This window comes from Hyperoodon ampullatus, assembly GCF_949752795.1.
Source record: "Hyperoodon ampullatus genome assembly, chromosome: 17".
Taxonomy (NCBI): Eukaryota; Metazoa; Chordata; class Mammalia; order Artiodactyla; family Ziphiidae; genus Hyperoodon; species Hyperoodon ampullatus.
The window spans coordinates 40,991,072-41,011,491 of NC_136930.1; the positions used below are offsets into that span (position 1 = coordinate 40,991,072).

A 20,420-nucleotide genomic window follows, 5' to 3' on the forward strand; every position below is an offset into this window, starting at 1 on the left:
TCTGTCTTCTCCTGTTTCTTGTATTCTGGACATTGTATTTGAAAAACTGAAGAAATAATTCGAAGCATGGGATGGTATCTTTTCTCCACTAAGGATTTTGATAGCTTCTTACAGGGACCTAGCAACTGGCAATTCCCTCAATTCAGTTTCAGGATTCAGATGATGCAAAGCTGGGCCCTGTCACTCTAAAGACTTGTCTTTGCTGGTTCACCTTACTCCAGTGGTGAAGCCCCTTCAGGGTCTTATGGCAAAGCCCTGGGGATTTCTACCCTCCATCCCCATCCAGCACGCCCTGTACTCCCGCTCTTAACTCTGGCTCAGCAAGGCTGTCAAGGTGCTCTCAAGATTTTAGCTCTCATCATGTTTTCTGGAATCAGCAAATGCCCTCACCGGTATTTCTGCCTTCTCCTGGATCTTGGCCCCATAATTCCTCACTGCCTTGCTAGCTAATACCTTCTCACAATGTTGTTTTTATTTTGTCCAAATATTCTAGTTGTCCTCAGTGAGAAGATTGGCTTGTATAACCTAGTTCACCATTACTGGAAGTGGCAGATCTCTTAATTGTTATCATTTTACAGTAAGTCCCCTACATACGAACGAGTTCCCTTCCGAGAGCGCATTTGCAAGTCCAATTTGTTCGGAAGTCCACCAGAGTTAGCCTAGGTACCCAACTAACACAATCGGCTATATAGTATTGTACTGTAATAGGTTTATAATACTTTTCACACAAATAATACATAAGAACAAAAACAACCCACAAAAAGTAAAACATTTTAAATCTTCAGTACAGTACCTTGAAAAGTACAGTAGTATAAATACAACAGCTGGCATACGGGGCTGGCATCAAGTGACCAGGCAAGAAGAGTTACTGACTGGAGGAGGGAGAGGAGGTGGGAGATGGTAGAGCTGAAGGATCCTCAGCAATGGGAGACGGAGGGCAAGCTGTAATGCCACTCACACCTGATGTAGATGGAACACATATTTGTATCGTTGAAAGTTCACAGTTTGAAGGTTTGTATGTAGGGGACTTACTGTATTTTACTCTGACTTTCTTCTCCTCTGATATACCTGTTTCCAGGGGTTTTGTTTTGGTTTGGTTTGGTTTGGTTTGGTTTTTTTATGTGCTGCGTGGCTTGCGAGATCTTGTTTCGCTGACCAAGGATTGAACCCAGGCCCCCAGCAGTGAAAGCCCAGAATCCTAACCACAGGACCGCCAGGGAATTCCGTATTTCCAAGTTTTAACTTGAATGCCTGGCCATCTTCTTATTAGTAATTTTTTCTCTTTAGAGAATGAGGTGTGGTAATAATATTCTATAACATATTTCATATTAAGAATATTTTTGAAGCTTGAAATAATTTTTCCTGACTATAAAAGCAACTATGCTCATGTTAGACACTCTGGAAAATACAAAAAATGGTACAATGATAATGAAAGGTACAAGGCGCCTCCAGACCCACCACATGGTTTATAACATTGTATGTTTTGGTGTTTTTAGTCTGTGATTTATGCATGTGAACATAATAATAAATTGGAATCAAAAATTTTTATACTACAGTTATCAATTAACATTATAATGTGAACATTTTCTTGTCATTAATATTTTTTAATATGATTTTTAATGCTTATGTAGCATTCTCTTATTTGGTTGTAATCTTATTTAGTCATTCTACTTCTGTTTCAGATTTTCATTACTACAAATAAGTCTGCAGTGATCATTTTTGGACACAACTTTCTGTGTAAAATTCTGATTGTTGTGTAATTATTATCTCACTGGGTTTGAGTGTTCTTAAGGTTCTTTTATTGAGGCTTTTAAAAAGTGAGCTGATAATTACATATTACATTTTCAGTTGTTTAGATTCAAGCTGCAAATCTCACTGTTCATTTAGGGTCTGAAATATGATTTAAGGGTGAAGAGCACGTTAGATCCCCGGAGAATTTACAGGGACCTGGCACCCCTTAAGTAACGGGACAGACATTGAATTTATTTACATGTGGAAGTAATCATTGTCAGGAACAAGGAAAAAATATGCAACACCACAGGAGCACTTCATAAATAGAACAGGAACAGTTGTACATGACCTACCAAAACAGACGAAGAAAGCCCAAATGTTAGTGAGCATTAACTGAACAAGAACATAAATATGCCCTGACTTTCTTTTACATTTAGATTAGCTGTGGTCATTACATAATCTCCTCCTGGCAAGCCTTAACCATCTTCTTGGTTCTCATTTGTGGTGACATTTCATTCTTGGTCAGAATTGATGACTGGGTGATTTCCATTTTCTCTTTTTCGGAAGTACTTCTTACCCACTGTTCTTGGGGGCTTTGACTTGTAGTTGACCTTTTCCATCCACCCATGTTTAGTATCTACCATGGCTAGTTCACTGCCCACCCTCCACCCCTTTGCACAGACCTAGGTCTTCAGGGTCACCCTGTCACCCTACCGTATCCACATCCTCCATGGAGGGCCACATTCCCATCCAACAACTGAGGTTTCATAGGATAACACAGTAAATATGTGTCAACACACAGACCTTCTATTATGAAGATTTCACTCTGTGATTAAAAGAGCACAGTGGTGAGTCATTTGCGATGTGTCATGGCCTTGCCATCACACCTCTGTGTTATCTGTCTCCTTCCTCTGGACTCTAGGAAGAACAAGGGCAAGTGGAAGGGAACTTGGCCCCAGGACTGTGGTCTCTGCTGGTGGGCACAGAGGGAAGGGCCACAGGCCCAGAGGGACAGGGGAGAGGGTGACAGTGACCGGAGCAACTAGAGCACAGCCCAGTGTAGGACCCAGGACACGCTGTGGAGCGAGAACACACGGAACCAGGCGCCAGAACCCTGACTTTGGCAACGATGTGACACGTTCAGAGACTGAGCAGGAGAGAGCGCGGAAGCACACAGGACTAGGCATGAGGCCGTCAGACGTGGGATAGGCAAACACACATGGAGGGCAGGCCTGAGCACCAAAGGCTGAATAAAAAAAGGAGGCTGAGAGGCCAGACAGACAAGCCAACACATGATTATTCGGACAGCCTGCAAGTACTTTTCCTACCTAAAATCAACCTTGGCATAGTCCTTATTATTTCTGATAATGACAAGCTTTTGTCACCCAGGCTTGACATTTCAGAGTCTCCTTTGCTTCTTTTTTTATCCTTGAAGCTTGTCACTTCCTGTGTGTCTCATAATTCCACCTCCACGTGGAAAGGCCTTGAGGTTCAAACCTTGACTCTTCCACACGTAGGACCTAAGTAACCTCTCAAACTAATGCCTAAGATGACAATCTGACAGGGTTGCCATGAGAATTAGAGAGGAAGTGGATCAGACCCTCATTACTGCTCAGCCAGACTATTGCAGTACTTTCCAGAAGGCTTTCCTGCCTCCGTTTCAGCCTCCCAGCCTTTTCTAGCTTGATCTTCCTAACGACAGCTCTGATCACGTCATATCCTGCCTCAAAAACCTTCATTAACTTTTTGGATAAAACCCCAAATTCCTCGCCTGGTTTTGAGGACTCGCTGCCATCTGGCCCCAGCCTGCATTTCTGGTCTCATCCCCTAGCACTTTCCTTTGTCTACTGTGTTTTAACCAAACCGAACTGCTTGCTGTTTTCAGCGCAGGCCCCTGTCCCAGTGGCTTTACTCATACTTGAAATTGTTCTTCTTTCTTATTTGTTTGTTTGTTTGTTTCTGGGGCGGGGGGCACGCCGCATGGCTTGCAGGATCTTAGTTTCCCAACCAGGGATTGAACCCAGGCCCCAGCAGTGAAAGCGCCAAGTCCTAACCACTGGGCCGCCAGGGAATCCCGAAATTGTTCTTTCCTACACCTCTTGGGTTCCAAAACCTTCTCATCTTTCCAGTCCCTGTCCAAATGCTCCCATGTCCACCGCACCTCCCTGCGAACCCTGGTCTCAGCCTCAGGCTTCAGTAGTATCTTTCTCTGACTCTCCATTATTCTTTCTGTGAAGTCTTGTTGTGCTTACAGCTTCATGCTTTGTGTTACTTGGGTGCATGATTTATTTAACCTATTGTGAATCCTGGGAGGCTCTTTCCTAAGCACTTAACAAAGCACCTACTCTAGGAGGCAGCTAGTGGAAGTGTTATGATAAGTAAAGCAGGCAAGGGGGTAATAACAAGTTGCCCAAGACTTGACAGGCCCACTGGAACTGAAAGGACAGGAAAGCAGCTGCATAGCACAGTCTCGGGAGATCTGGGACCAGTAACTTTCTGATGCCAGCCAAGAGCTTTTCTATGGTTCTTGTTAAGGTTTGAAGAGGTAAGGCAACTAATGTGAGTCATTGTTATATGCCAGCTACCCTTCTAGGTGTTTTACATAATTTACTCATTTGAACCCCAAACAGATCACATTCTTTCCTTCCTTAATATTCTCCATTGGCTTCTTGTTGCACTTAGAATAAAACCCAAACTCTGTAGCTAGCCCTAAAGGATCCCTAAATCTGGCTTGTATTTCCTAACTGGGTTCACCGCCCTGCCTCAGCTAGCCATTTTTCTCTTACCATCTGTACCCCACCCCTTCCTTCATTAAAGCTTCACCCATGAATCCCAAATTTATGTGTTGGTATTTTTTTCTTTTCTCCAAACCTTAAAAAACCAACCCCGTTATGATAACAGCAGTAAACACATTGCCTTTGTCTGGTGCTTAACTTTTCAAAACACATTCTTAGGTTATTTTATCTCATCTTATTTCAGTCCATAATCTTTGGTCTGCCTTTTCCAAAGATAAGAATATAGAGGGAATAGAATGCCAAGAAAACTTGATGATTTGTCAGAGGACATCTTTGCTAAATCGTCTGCCCGTTGTGGAACTAACTCATACTCTCCTTTAAGCTTCAAATATGTTCTGAAAGATTTTCTCCAACTACAGTTTTGCTAATCATACTCTCTTTAAAATGTGCTGTGAAGTTTCTTGGCTCTTTGGAGAGAAACAAGAAACTGGCAGTTCTAGTAGCCACTGTGGGGAAGGTGACAGTCAGATAGGAATAGGAGGGAGACTCAGTTTTCACTACATACCTTTCTGAACGTAAAAAAAGTTTTAACCACAAGCTTGTGGTATCTATTTAAATTAGTAATATATGTGTATGCTCTGGAAAATTGCCATTCTCATTATTATAACTTCAAAAAGCAATCAGACCATATTAGACAGTTTGGAAAATAGAGGAAGAAAAAAAGGTCATTCCAAATTCTACCACAATCAAAATAACAACCACTTGGGATTGCCATTTCAAAATGGATTCTAGAGTGGGTATTTTTTTTTTCTTTTTTTTTTTTTTTGCGGTACGCGGGCCTCTCACTGTTGTGGCCTCTCCCGTTGCGGAGCGCAGGCTCAGCGGCCATGGCTCACGGGCCCAGCCGCTCCACGGCATGTGGGATCTTCCCGGACCGGGGCACGAACCCATGTCCCTTGCATCGGCAGGCGGACTCTCAACCACTGCGCCACCAGGGAAGCCCCTAGAGTGGGTATTTTGTAAAAGGACTAACCTGACTCCCCATTTGAACCTCTTCTGTAAGTAGGTATTTCCGAATATGATTTTTATACTAGGAAATGCCTTTAGTTACTGTTGTTAGTAAAAGAATTTTCTCTATATAAAAGATGAAGGTTATTCATCTTTCTCTCAGTTTTGACAAGAGTGAAACATAGAGCTCTATCACAAGTTTCTCACCTTAGAACAAAGGAGAAATAACACCCCAGTCTCAGCTGAGCCTCACCAAACTCTAGAAAACCTGCCGCCCACACCTCTAGCCCCGTCACAGTTGGTCTATGTGTGTATAAGCAGCCCGGGCAGTTAGGAAGAGTAAAGGAAATAGAAATGCAGCAGTGGAGTTGTCAGAATCTCACACTTGGTTGGATGTAAGGGGAAAGGAAGATGGGAAGCCCAAAGATAATCAGGTTTTGAGGAAGAACAGGAGATTTAAGAGATTAGGTTTTGGAATGGGTATTCCTGGATCCCAGTGCCGTTTCTACAGTTTGTTATTTGCCTGATCTTGGGCAGCGTTCTTAACCCCTGAGCCTCAGTTTTCTCATTTACGAAACAGGGATAATTTTGCACCTACTTCATTAGGTTATTGGAGGGCTTAAGAGAGAAATTCCACATAAAGCACTTAGTGCAGTGCCTGGGTGTTTTCCACTTTTAATTATTAATGGTGATGCTGGTTTGTAAGATAGAGAACAGGAAAGTAGGAGCAGAGGTGGGAGGTGTTAAGGAAGATGGTTTCCGCTTTCACGAGATGAGGTTGAAGTTCCCGAGAGAAATATATTCAGCAGTTTCTAGGAGACAGAAATGGGGGCCTGGGATAGAAAGCGGCTTGCCTGTGCTCCTGCAGAAGTAAGGGTCTGCCATGAAGTAGCTTTGCACTCATTCTCTGACACTGCTTCCTGGATGGGCTCAAAGTTCTAATTGTTTGAAGCTGTGAAAAATGTTTGGTGAGTGGCTAGCTGGAGAGGTTTTCCAACCACTGGCGTCAGTGCTGCTGCATGTTTGTTCACTGCTCTAGGGTGCCCGGCCCAGGGGACAGTGAGGTGAAAGCCAACTGCACACCAAGCCATGTGCCCTTGGCTGCATGAATGGGCTAGCAGTGTCTCTGCCTCAGAAACGTTTGCCTGGGACTTCCCTGGTGGCGCAGTGGTTAAGAATCCACCTGCTAATGCAGGGGACACGGGTTCGAGCCCTGGTCCAGGAAGATCCCACATGCTGCGGAGCAACTAAGCCCAGGCGCCACAACTACTGAGCCTGCGTGCCATAACCACTGAGCCTGTGAGGCACAACTACTGAGCCCGTGAGGCACAACTACTGAAGCCCACGCTCCTAGAGCTCATGCTCCACAAGAGAAGCCACCGCAATGAGAAGCCTGTGCACCACATCGAAGAGTAGCCCCCGCTCGCCGCAGCTAGAGAAAGCCTGCATGCAGCAACGAAGACCCAAAGCAGCCCAAAATAAATAAATAAATAATTTTTTTTTTTTTTAAAGGAAATGTTTGCCTGCTCCCTCAATGGGTGGGGCTTCGTGTTGAAAGGCCACCAGCTGTTGAAGTTAAACTCCATGTGGTCAATGTAATGTTCTATTATAAGGACCATATACTGGGGTTACTTACATTTTTTTCTTTCTTGCAGATCATCAATGCCGTGGTACTGCTGATTCTGCTGAGTGCCCTGGCTGATCCAGATCAGTATCACTTTTCAAGTTCTGAACTCGGGGGTGACTTTGAGTTCATGGATGATGCCAGTAAGTACATCAGACACAACTATTGTAGATATTTTGGTATTTTCAAGGGCAGGGAATCCAGCTGCCAGTTCTTCCTATTAAATTACAAATATTGATTCATGGGCCCACTTGAACTGATACTGAACTCTCTTCCCATCATTACAAGTCAGAACAACAAATATTTGTGTGCTACATGTATTCTGCCTCTGTTCTAAGTGTAAGAGTCTCATTAAAATCTCTTTTGTCTTTCTTTTTTTCATCTTAATGTTAACTTAACCATTTTTAAAAATTGTTTCTTTGTCATAACCTTTTTACGCTGGGCCTTTTGGCCTTTCGGGGAGGAGAGGGAGTCAATGGCAGGAAGGAAAGGTCAAACGATATTACATATCTTATTGTGTCTTCTATTATGTTTCAGTATTTACCATTCTTCCAGGAGGTGATCATTCTCCATTCTAGAAATCCTTTTGATGATTATTTTGTTGCTTTTTCCAGATAAATAGAAATATACACAGGGATGTGGATGTGGGGTATGCAGCCCCTAGCTGGGGCTAGGCCCCCAGCTCTAAGATCATGGAAACCTAAACATCATACAACTGAAGTCAAGCTGTGTCCATGCTAACTGAAAGGGGCAGTGCTGTGCACAATCCCAAACAAAAGGTCATGCAAATTTATTTTTCATTGGCTTTGCAGAACTTGCAATGCATTAAAAAAAAAAAAAGTGTCTGGAGCAAAGTGAGTAACGTGGAGAGGGGCTGAAGATGTAGTTTTAGGGAATGATTAGGAGCATTCAACAGACAGGGTGAGACTTGTGAAATTTATTCTCGGAGTGAGAAAACCATTCAGTGGTTTTTAGTAATTCCACGGTTATGAACTGATATGTGTTTTCAGAAGATCCCTGTTGTGCTGAGCAGAGGATACATTTAGGGGACTGGGTGTGTGAGTACAGAGGCCTGGAGACTGGATTGGGGGGTGTTTCTCTGCGATCCAGGCTACACTGGGGATGGGGAAGAGGGTGGGTTTGGAGGTGGGGTTGACAGAACTTCCTGGTATGGGCAGTGAGGGAAAGGGAGGAATCAAAGATGACTCCTACTTTTCAACTTGAGTATATATGGTCTGCATCCTTACTGGGGTGAGAGAGTCTAGAGTCAGGAGATGGGAACACACCTTGGAGAAAACTCCACTGATTTTTTTTTTTTAATTAATTTACTTATTTTTATATTTATTTTTGGCTGTGTTGGGTCTTCGTTTCTGTGCGAGGGCTTTCTCTAGTTGAAGCAAGCGGGGGCCACTCTTCAGGGCGGTGCACGGGCCTCTCACTGTCGCGGCCTCTCTTGTTGCGGAGCACAGGCTCCAGACGCACAGGCTCATTAGTTGTGGCTCACGGGCCTAGTTGCTCCGCGGCATGTGGGATCTTCCCGGACCAGGGCTCGAACCCGTGTCCCCTGCATTGGCAGGCAGATTCTCAACCACTGCACCACCAGGGAAGCCCCTCGATTGATTTAAGTGGCTTAGCATAGTTGTTAGGAGTCTGGCTCTGAGGCCGGAGACCATAGTTTGAAACCTGACCCTGCCATGTGTGAAATGTGATAACATTGGGCTAGTTACTGATGTTTGTGTGGCTTAGTTTCCCCCTCTGAATATAGGGGTGATCGTAGTATCTACCTCGTGGGATTGTTGTGATTAAATATGTTAGTGTATGAAAAATGCTTCGAATGGGGTGTGGCCCATAATAAGGGCTCAATGTATTTCACTGTTTCACTCACTGTTCTTACTTAGATATATTAAAGTGGAGAGATTAAAAAGGTAGTTTGATATGTGAACCAGACATCTGGGCGGAGGTAAATTTGAGGATATAAGCTTCAGGATGGTATTTACGTTAGGGAGATAGTAAAGAGAATTTTCCTGAAGGAGCCCTGACATGAGAGGTCAGGAGGAGGAGCCTGAGAAGAGCTGGAAGTGAAGTAAATGCAAAGCCAGGAGATGCTTTATGTCCATCATCTCCTACCACCATTGCTTCTAGTAGATACCAAGGCATTATATCATCCTGGGGTTCGGGACCTTGTCAGACTGAGACGTGACTTCTGCTGTAATATTGCTCATTCTCTCTGTTCTCAATAACCCTGTTACCCTGATGAATTCCTCCAGAAAGATAATGAATTCCATTAATATTAAATTAATATCTCTCTGCCTTCCTTCCCCTGAGTTAAAAGACTATATAACCTATAAATACAATGTTTGACATTTAAAAATAAGTTATCTTTCACTGTTTCCAGTAGCAGGATTCCCTTTCTAAGTAATTGAGGTTAACAAAGAAGTTTTAAATGATTCAGATACAGTTGTATCTGAATCAGATAGTCACACTGCCTGCCTTTTTCTGATTGCTGGAGATTAAGCTGGGTGGTGAACTGTCTGACAGTATAGGCTTAATTTACCTGACCTCAGAGGCTTGCTGGTACTCAAGACCTTACAATAGTAATTGTTTTGTAATGACCTGGATATTAATTCCAGTGCATTTGCAGTTTCTCTTATATTTCATATATTTGAAAGAAGTGAATGAATAGTTTGTAATTACTTTTAGGACTACCTATTGATCATTTAAATTGCATGGTTAAAAAGATACAAAAGGATGAATATTCATTCATGTGAGTGAATCTTTTTTTAACTTTCCTCTTACATTTTCCTTTCGTATGTTTTGATCTCTTTTTAAAAAGAACTTTGTAGGTCAAAGATCACCATGGCTGACAAACCTTTCTATATTTAACATACATGAGGATACAACTAAATAGTCCTTGAAATGGGTACAATCAATTGCTTTGAATTGTGCTTGAAAGTTATGGTATATAACAATTTTTTTGTTTTGTTTTGTTTTCTCGCGGCTTGCGGGATTTTAGTTCCCTGACCAGGGATAGAAACTGCGCCCTCGGCAGTGAAAGCGTGGAGCCCTAACCACTGAACCTCCAGGGAATTCCCGGTATATAGAAATTTTAAGTTGATATCTTTTTGGAATGGTGGTAGTCATCTCAAGATTTTATCCAGAAGGACAGAGCAGGAGTGTATCTCACTTCTCCATGTGATCTTTTCCTAAAATGATCTGGTACATATGGTAGTTCTATTTTTAGTTTTTTAAGGAACCTCCATACTGTTCTCCATAGTGGCTGTACCAATTCACATTCCCACCAGCAGTGCAAGAGTGTTCCCTTTTCTCCACACCCTCTCCAGCATTTATTGTTTCTAGATTTCATGATGATGGCCATTCTGACTGGTGTGAGATGATATCTCATTGTAGTTTTGATTTGCATTTCTCTAATGATTAATGATGTTGAGCATTCTTTCATGTGTTTGTTGGCAGTCTGTATATCTTCTTTGGAGAAATGCCTATTTAAGTCTTCTGCCCATTTTTGGATTGGGTTGTTTGTTTTTTTGCTATTGAGCTGCATGAGCTGTTTATAAATTTTGGAGATTAATCCTTTGTCAGTTGCTTCATTTTCAAATATTTTCTCCCATTCTGAGGGTTGTCTTTTGGTCTTCTTTATGGTTTCCTTTGCTGTGCAAAAGCTTTGAAGTTTCATTAGGTCCCATTTGTTTATCTTTGTTTTTATTTCCATATCTCTAGGAGGTGGGTCCAAAAGGATCTTGCTGTGATTTATGTCATAGAGTGTTCTGCCTATGTTTTCCTCTAAGAGTTTGATAGTTTCTGGCCTTACATTTAGGTCTTTAATCCATTTTGAGCTTATTTTTGTGTATGGTGTTAGGGAATGATCTAATCTCATACTTTTACATGTCCCTGTCCAGTTTTCCCAGCACCACTTATTGAAGAGGCTGTCCCTTCTCCACTGTACATTCCTGCCTCCTTTATCAAAGATAAGTTGACCATATGTGCGTGGGTTTATCTCTGGGCTTTCTATCCTGTTCCATTGATCTATCTTTCTGTTTTTGTGCCAGTACCACACTGTCTTGATTACTGTAGCTTTGTAGTATAGTCTGAAGTCAGGGAGCCTGATTCCTCCAGCTCCGTTTTTCGTTCTCAAGATTGCTTTGGCTATTAGGCATTTCTCCAAAGAAGATATACAGACTGCCAACAAACACATGAAAGAATGCTCAACATCATTAATCATTAGAGAAATGCAAATCAAAACTACAATGAGATATCATCTCACACCAGTCAGAATGGCCATCATCAAGAAATCTAGAAACAATAAATGCTGGAGAGGGTGTGGAGAAAAGGGAACACTCTTGCACTGCTGGTGGGAATGTGAATTGGTACAGCCACTATGGAGAACAGTATGGAGGTTCCTTAAAAAACTAAAAATAGAACTACCATATGACCCAGCAATCCCACTACTAGGCATATACCCTGAGAAAACTATAATTCAAAAAGAGACATGTACCAAAATGTTCATTGCAGCTCTATTCACAATAGCCCGGAGATAGAAACAACCTAAGTGTCCATCATTGGATGAATGGATAAAGAAGATGTGGCACATATATACAATGGAATATTACTCGGCCATAAAAAGAAACGAAACTGAGCTATTTGTAATGAGGTGGATAGACCTAGAGTCTGTCACACAGAGTGAAGTAAGTCAGAAAGAGAAAGACAAATACCATATGCTAACACATATATATGGAATTTAAAAAAAAATGTCATGAAGAACCTAGGGGTAAAACAGGAATAAAGACACAGACCTACTTGAAAATGGACTTGAGGATATGGGGAGGGGGAAGGGTAAGCTGTGACAAAGCGAAAGAGAGGCATGGACATATATACACTACCAAACGTAAGGTAGATAGATAGTGGGAAGCAGCCGCAGAGCACAGGGAGATCAGCTCGGTGCTTTGTGACCTCCTGTAGGGGTGGGATGGGGAGGGTGGGAGGGAGGGAGACGCAGGAGGGAAGGGCTGTGGGAACAGATGTATATGTATGACTGATTCACTTTGTTATAAAGCAGAAACTAATAAAAAAAATAATAAAAAAAATAAAACGATCTGGTAGAAGAAAGTCAGATCCCTATGATTTATATTAAAATGGAGCATATAGGAGAATCCACTGGGATAAAGAAAAAAATATAAAGAGTTCTCTTTTTTAAAACACCTATCTCTTCAACATTTGTATTTTTACATATTTTATATACAAAAATTTGTAATAGATATTTATAATTTACAAATAAACATATTTATGTAATCAAAAATTGACTATGCTAGGAAAGTCTGGGAACTGTCCTAGATTGGAGGAAACAAAGGAGATACAACTACATGCAGTACAAGACCCTGGATTAGATTCTGGAACGGAAAAAGGACGTGAGGGGGCAAAGAGAAACAGGTAAAATTCAAATAAGTAGACTTCATGAAATTTTATTTGTGAAATTTTAATGGACTGGTAAGGAACTGTAACCGGAAGTGTTAGAGCCAAACATAATGCCAAAGAGATCATCCAAATTAATTTCTGATTCATTTTGTAGCAAAATTGTCTTTCAAGCCAAACTTACTTTATTCACCTGCCCTGGGGAGGAAATGGCCATAAAAATAATGAAGAATTTGTTTACTGTATATAGGAACCTGGTTTAGGATAAAAACACTACTGCATTTATTGGAGAAAGGACGGTCTTTATAGTCAGTGCTTCTGGGTGAAATCAAGAAGAGAAAAACAGATAACTTCATCAAAGAAGGTATCCATATGACCAATAAGCACATGAAAATATTCTCCACATTATTAGTTGTAAAAGAAATGCAAATTACAAGCACAGTAGTGAATCACTCCAGCCCTTCAAAATGGCACCATGAACAGAACTGACAATGCCACCTGTTGATACGGCTTTGGAACCACTGGATTTCTCAAGCTACAGCTGGGAGTGTAAATCGTTCAACCACTTTGGGAAAACCAAAGCTATATATATATACACACATACATACATATACATCCACCCTATGACTCAGCAGTTTCACTCCTAGGTATATACCCTACAGTAATGAATGCTTGTGTCCATCATTAGCCATGTATAAAAATGGCCACGGTCGCTTTATTCATAATAGCCCAAAACTGGAAACAATCCAGATTTCCACCAGTGGTAGAATGGACAGAAGTGAAGAGATGAAACAATCCAAACAAAATGGGTGCTGGAGATTCATTATACTTCTGTGTATCTTTGAAAGTTTTGGTAATACAAACTAAGAAATAGAAGGGAAAAGAAGATCGGCTGAGGCTTTCCATATGGCTCTTGGCACCACATTGGGAAAGGCCCAGGCTGCCTACCTGCTGTCTATTCACATACCCTCAAACCAGCAGGGCACTTGGTCTGCAGAGCTTGTCCACTTGTGCGTGACGTTTCAGTGTCTTGAGGAAATAGACATACATATGCAACAGCCGGGAGAGCGGAGCCACAGGACCATCCTGGCCCTTTATTTTCATCCCTCTACCCTCCCGTCCTTCCATCCTGTCATCTCTTTAGCTTTTTCTTTCTTTTTAAAAATATTTATTTATTTATTTATTTATTTGGCTGCGCCAGGTCTTTGTCGTGGCATGTGGGCTCTTTTAGTTGCGGCAGGCGGGATCTAGTTCCCTGACCAGGGATCGAACCAGGGCCCCCTGCATTGGGAGCACAGAGTCTTAATCACTGGACCACCAGGGAAGTCCCATCTCTTTATCTTTTAAGTCACATGGCTCAAAAGGTTACATATTCTACACCTTGACTACATCTCATTTTTTTTACAAGGATAATTCAATGAATATTTATTTTCAAGATCTTTTCACAAAGATGGAGGTGTAAGAAGACCACTAGGGATGGTGAAGTAATTTGCTTAATCAAGACCAGCTGTTACCATCCCTAGATCTGAAGGAGAGATGGGAGGCAGTGGCTACTAGAGCTGGGAATGAGAGTCTTAACGGAGTTGAACTCCTTATAAGGAGCAATGCTACCTTTTTGGTCCAGGGCCAACCCAAGGCAGCCTCACAGCAGGGGGCAGCCTCTTCTTCTTCTCCCTGATCCCTTGTCTGGACTCCTCATTGAGTGAACTCAACTAACGCCGCAGGGTAAGGGAGCCCTGTTGATGGCCCATACCGGTGTGCCTGCTAGGGCGGATAACTGGATGGTGAGAGTGGGTTTGGAAAGACAAATGGAAGACATCTGGTAGAATCATTCACCTCCTTATCCGATGTTCCACTTAACCAAACTTGGTGGACATTTCCCCACTTTGCCTACAAGAAAACCATTAAAAAAAAAAAAAAACTTTACTAAATCAGTTTTTTAAAATTAGATACATTAAGCCTGTAGAATTCCTTATTTGTTTGAGTTTGCCAGCAACTGAGCAGGAACTAAACTAGCACAGGTGTCCAGTGCTACTTCTCTGATGATGCATTTTGTTGTTGTTTGCATTTCAGTGGTTTTGAAATTAGGATGTGATTTACAATTTAACATAGATTTAGTATTAGGATCATTTTTTTTTTTTACTTCAAATCTTTATTTTGAAAAAATTCAAACCTTTCAGGAAAGTTTCCTATACAGTGAACACCTATCTTGCTGTTTTCATTAACAGTAATTTGGAGTTCCTCATTCTTTATAGGATTACCTCTTATTAAATATTGAATAAGTATAAAACAATGTTTATAAAATAAGCTGAGTAATTGTAAGTACTTGTGCACCCACAACTTGATTTGAGGAATTGAATTTTACCTTAACTTTCGAAAGAGCCCCTCTGATCTTGGAGATAGCTGCCACTCTTCTGAACTGTTTATCATTCTTTTGCTTTTCTGTATAAACTTACGATGTATATTTGTATCACTGAGTGATCTATTGTTTAAGTTTCATGTGCTTGAACTTTATATTGTGGATTCACACAGTACATCTTCTTCTGAGACTTGCTTTTTCAACTTTACTGTGTTAATGAAAAAATTATTCAGATGCTTGATAAAGATGATAAGGAAGGCTTTATTCAAGATTGGCTACTGTAGTGGGGGCCTTGCAGTAGGGGAGAAAAATCGAGCTCAATTCCCCCTCCAAAAACGACAAGTAGGGATTATAGCCAAGAAGCAGGGTGGAGGTCAGCGAATGGAAATCACTAAGAGGAAACATCAAGGCTGGGGGATTCTTGCTAGATAACTCAACAGGATTCTTGCTAAAGGCAGACCAGGGTGATATGCTATTGAGGGTGAAAAATAAGGAATTTGACCAGATATCAGAGTGATTGGATATCAAGAGTGAGGTATACTAACTCTGTAGGATTCTTGCTAAAACCTGACTAAATGGGCCAAGGATAGAGCCTAAAGTGTTTGGTCAGAAGAGAGAGTCTTTGTTATGTGTCTGCGTCTAATTGGGAAAACCTATATGCTTCCAGCACCCAGTTGCAAGGGAATCTGGGAAATTTAGATTTTAGCTTTCTAGCCTCTGCAGAATAGGAAGGCACTTTAGAAGGTGGGAATGAAAGCTTGATGCTAATTCACCACCTCTCCTGCAAATATGTGTAGTATGTGGTAGGGCTAACCCTACCTTCTTTTTCAGAAATCTTCTAATTATTCTTGATTATTTTTTTCTTCTGTGCTTGAGCACCACATGTCCAGTTGTCAGGAATATTGCTGTATATCTCTGACTGTTAAATTTGTTGACTAGCTTAGGGAGAAGCAACATCTTTACATGTTGTAGTTTGTACATCTTTTTTTAAAAAACGACTTTATTGAGCTATACTTTGTATGCTGTAAAACTTACCCATTTTAAATGTACAACTTCATGATTTCTAGTAAGTTTTTAGAGATGTGAAATCTTTAAAAAGTCTAATTAAAACTTATGCCTTTCCAATTGTGCAAGTCTTCTTTAGTGTCCAGCAGTAATGTTTCCAGAATTGTTTCAAATAGATTGTGCATATTTTTTATTAAATTTATTTCCTTCTCTTAAGGTCTAGTCACACATCTTGGTTCTCCAGTGACCATAATTACAAAAAATATAAATGCTCCTTATTGCTTTTTCTGTTTTTGTTTTTAAATAAATTTATTTATGTATGTATGTATGTATGTATGTATATTTGGCTGTGTTGGGTCTTCATTGCTGCACGCGGGCTTTCTCTAGTTGCAGCGAGCAGGGGCTACTCTTCGTTGAGGTGCGTGGGCTTCTCATTGCAGTGTCTTCTCTTGTTGCAGAGCACGAGCTCTAGGTGCGTAGGCTTCAGTAGTTGTGGCGCGTGGGCTTCAGTAGTTGTGGCACGCGGGCTCAGTAGTTGTGGCTCGCGGGTTCTAGAGCACAGGCTCAGTAGTTGTGGCGCATGGGCTTAGTTGCTCTGCGGTATGTGGGATCTTCCTGGACCAGGGCTTGAACTCGTGTCCCCTGCGTTGGCAGGCATATTCTTAACCACTGCGCCACCAGGGAAGTCCAGGTTTTTCTGTTTTTATATAAGCAACCTTTATGAGACTTAATTATGTCAGTATAGATTTCTCAATATGAGAATAGCTGGCAGGAGCTAATTTCCTTATCTTAGAAAGTGAGGAGTTAACAGCTTCTCTGAACTTGACATTTTCTGTATACTACTTAACTAACTAATCCTTTGTAACTTATAGTTTAAATTTTAACACCTGACAACATGTATGAACCTTGAAAATATTATTCTAAATGAGATAAGCCAGACACAGAAGGCTGCATATTGTATGATTCCATTTATATGAAATGTACAGGATAAGCAAATCTAAAGAGATAGAAAGTACCTTAATGGCTGCCAGGGGCTGGAGGGCGGGGTGGAGGGGAATGGGGGGTGACTTCTAAGGATATAGAGGGTGTTTTTTTTGGGAGAATGAAAATATTCTGGAATTAGTGGTGATGGCTGTGCAACTTTATGACTAAAAAACCCACTGAATTATATATATGCTTTTTTATTTTTATTTTTATTTTTTATTTATTTTATTTTTTTTGCGGTACGCAGGCCTCACTGTTGTGGCCTCTCCCGTTGCGGAGCACAGGCTCCGGACGCACAGGCTCAGCGGCCATGGCTCAGGGGCCCAGCTGCTCCGTGGCATGTGGGATCTTCCCAGACCGGGGCACGAACCCCTGTCCCCTGCATCGGCAGGTGGACTCTCAACCACTGCGCCACCAGGGAAGCCCTATATGCTTTTTAAAAGGGTGCATTTTATAGAATGTGAATTATATCTTAATACAAAAAATTTATGAGGGGAAAAAAAAAGACCCAGCCCAAATCACCACATCCTCCCGTAAATTCTTTTTTGTTCCTCTTGGCTGAAAATATTGTCTCCTCTGAACTCCCCTAGCTTGTCATCTGTTATCTGCTATTGAATTCTTCCATCCCTTCCTAGTAGATGCTAAGCACCTGAGAGCAAAGATTATGTCCTCTTAATCTCTGCAGCCTCACATTTGTGTCCCATGTTACACACCTACTTAGTATTCATGAAATAAATTTTGGGTTTAAGAATAAAGTTGTAAATTAGCAAGTTACAAGAAACCCCTCTTCTCTCTGAATTTACTTTAATAAAAAGTTATAAACAATTGCCACACAAATAACAAAAAGTGTATTAGAGCTTTGCTTCTGTTTTAGGGGAATAAAATTTAGTGCCTTATGCTTATTCTTCCCTAAGCTTTCAACCTCAGAACGTGAGGCCCCATAGGAGGGACTTACCTGGGTTTTGTGTTTACCCCCCACAGGGGTTGAGGGCTTTTGTATTATGCTCTCAGTAGCTCATATTGTTGCTGTGAATTCATCTGAAAATAGTTCTCTTCTGGACTTAATGGTGAACTATACCCCAAATACTGTTTGTTTTCATGAGCCAAAAATATGGCCGAAAATTGAGCCATAAGAAAGACTTGTGACTAGGGAAGTATGATGTGGGAGCATAAATCAGGTGCTCGTTCTCTATCCAGCTACCAGTTTTATGGGAAGGACACAAACCCAAGAAATGTTAAGGAAGAGTAGAACTAGAAATAGATTATTTTAACAAAGGCATTTCAGGGAACTCCTTTATATGCCTATTCTATTTCAATGATTAATTGACTAAGTATCAGGAAATGCTTTCTAATTATGCCTTTGTGGCCTGTGGTATAGCTTTTCTTTGGAACCTTTTCAAATTAGAACTGAGTCATTAAGCCAGGAATTTAATTTAGGAAACACCTTGCCGGCAGTGTGCTCTGACTTTGGTTGGTGGAGCTGCTGTGCATAGAATAAGTAAAGGATATTCCTGTCACCGACCAGTACTTTACTGATTGTAAACATTCCTATATTGTTAGTAGGACCAGTTACTCATTTGCCTGTTGACATAATTATAAAAGAAATGAATTTTCATTCCTCAGAGTAACTCTCATGTTCACCATGGTACGCTGCACACTACTTCAGAGGAGGTGACGTGTGCTCTGGGTTGCTAGGAGATGCAAGGTTCATTAACCTGTTTTATCTTCTCTGCTCTGTGTTTTTATTTGATTTACGCTTTGATCCTACCTAAGCTGTTTGACATGCTTGTGATATATTCAGTCTGTTCAGTGTGGTTGGTGTAGTCATTTATAGGAATAGCATTTTGAAAATTTCCTCATCTCAAATTAACATTTTTTCTGTGGTATCTCATTGTGAGTGGTGATAGGATACTTTATGACTTTCATTTTATTTGTGCCTTTTAAATTTCTCCTGAGTTTTATATTCTTTGAAAAAGATGGGAATTTAAAAAATTTTAATGATTATGGGAGATTTTGTTCTGGAGTGGTTTTCTTTTTTTTTTTCCAGAATAGGACATAAAATTATTCAAGATTTTAGTGTTTTTTTCTGTATTAATATTTTATATTAATAAAGGTTTTATTGATATGCCTAATATTAATATAAAAGATAATTTATATAAATTTTATTATAACATAAATATTAATATAACTATTATATTTTTATTTTTAAATAAAGCCTTGGATTTGTTTGTTTGCTTGTTTATCTATCTGTCTGTCTCTCTATTTCTCTTAAGATCTATGAGGGAGTCAAAGAGTATCCTCTAGTGGGCTAGCTTTTATAAAACTAATTTTTTCTCATTATAAAATAGGCTTGTACAGAATTTGGAAACCGTCAAAGTAGACAAAAAAAATAATAAATTTCTGCCTGAGTTCAAGTTTTAGAGATTACTACAAGTTCTGATAGGCTTTGCACATAATAAAGGATGTCCACTCCTTTTAGGGAGGCTCTCTGGTTTCCCAGGACTTTGACCTCCACTACTGCATTTGCTTTACCTCCTTCACAGCTGGGTAGCATGGTGGCTAAGAGCATTGCCTCTGGAGTTAGACTTCTGGGTAGAATAGCTCACCCATCACTTGCTAGCTGGGCAACCTTGGGCAGGTTACTTGCCCGGCAAAAATACTATGAGTCATACGTGAAATGTCCTTGTTGGTACCTCTTCCCTCATAATAAGGGAAGGTGAGTTCATTTAGCATTAAAATTATAAAGTAAACTATAAAATATATATGTATCCTGAGAGAAATCATACTCTTTTAAATACTGACTAGTATTAATTATCTCTTGATTCTCTTATAACCTTCATTTTTTTTGAGAATCAAATTTTTACTCCTTTAGTAAAAGTCATCAGCTTTATTATAAATGTACTGCATTAAATCTAGAGACCATTTTAAGGAAGCTTCATTTTTTTTAAGGTGGCAAATGGTCTTTGTTGATATATATACATCGGACACAGAAAGTACTTTGACCTTATGATTCTGTTTGTAAACCTGCTTAAAATATCCTCTCATCTCTGAAGCTGAGGATATAGTGTGGGTGGCTCTAGAACTGGAATGCTTTGCTTTGGAGAAATACCTGTAGCAAGTGGCAGCCTAGGTTGGTTCATTTGGTCAGTATTTAAAGCTTAAGTAGAAGCAGCATAGTATAGTAGAGAGAGCCAAAGATTTGAATCATAAGAGCTGGATTAGTCATAGTTTAGCCTTTTGATGCAAATGCTGTCTCAGCAAGTTACATAACCTCTGAGCCCTGGTTTCATAATCCATTCACTGGGCACAGTAACATCTACCTCAGAGTAATGAAGACTCAATGAGGTATCTGTGAAAATGCCTTGGAAACTGTCGGCACTGTACAGATACTTTACTGCAAGGGTTTTTGTACTCTCTTAGCCTGATTATAACCCTACACGTTACCTTCAGAAACCCAGATATACTGTACTTCTAATCAGAATCTCCTAAAGATACGGTAACATGACCTCTTGAATAAGTCTTCAGTTTGTACCTACTGTGAAACAGGCTT

At 40.6% G+C, this 20,420-nt stretch overlaps 1 protein-coding gene across 1 annotated transcript in view; it reads left to right on the plus strand.

Moving 5' to 3' along the window:
• LAPTM4B (lysosomal protein transmembrane 4 beta) overlaps positions 1-20,420 on the plus strand; it is a gene marked incomplete at both ends in the record, with an annotated part of 50,667 nt that overhangs the window by 19,450 nt on the left and 10,797 nt on the right. The window contains one exon of the mRNA XM_079722442.1: positions 7,130-7,241. Coding sequence (XP_079578568.1) covers positions 7,130-7,241 — 112 coding nt within the window. The remainder of the gene's footprint in view (positions 1-7,129; positions 7,242-20,420) is intronic.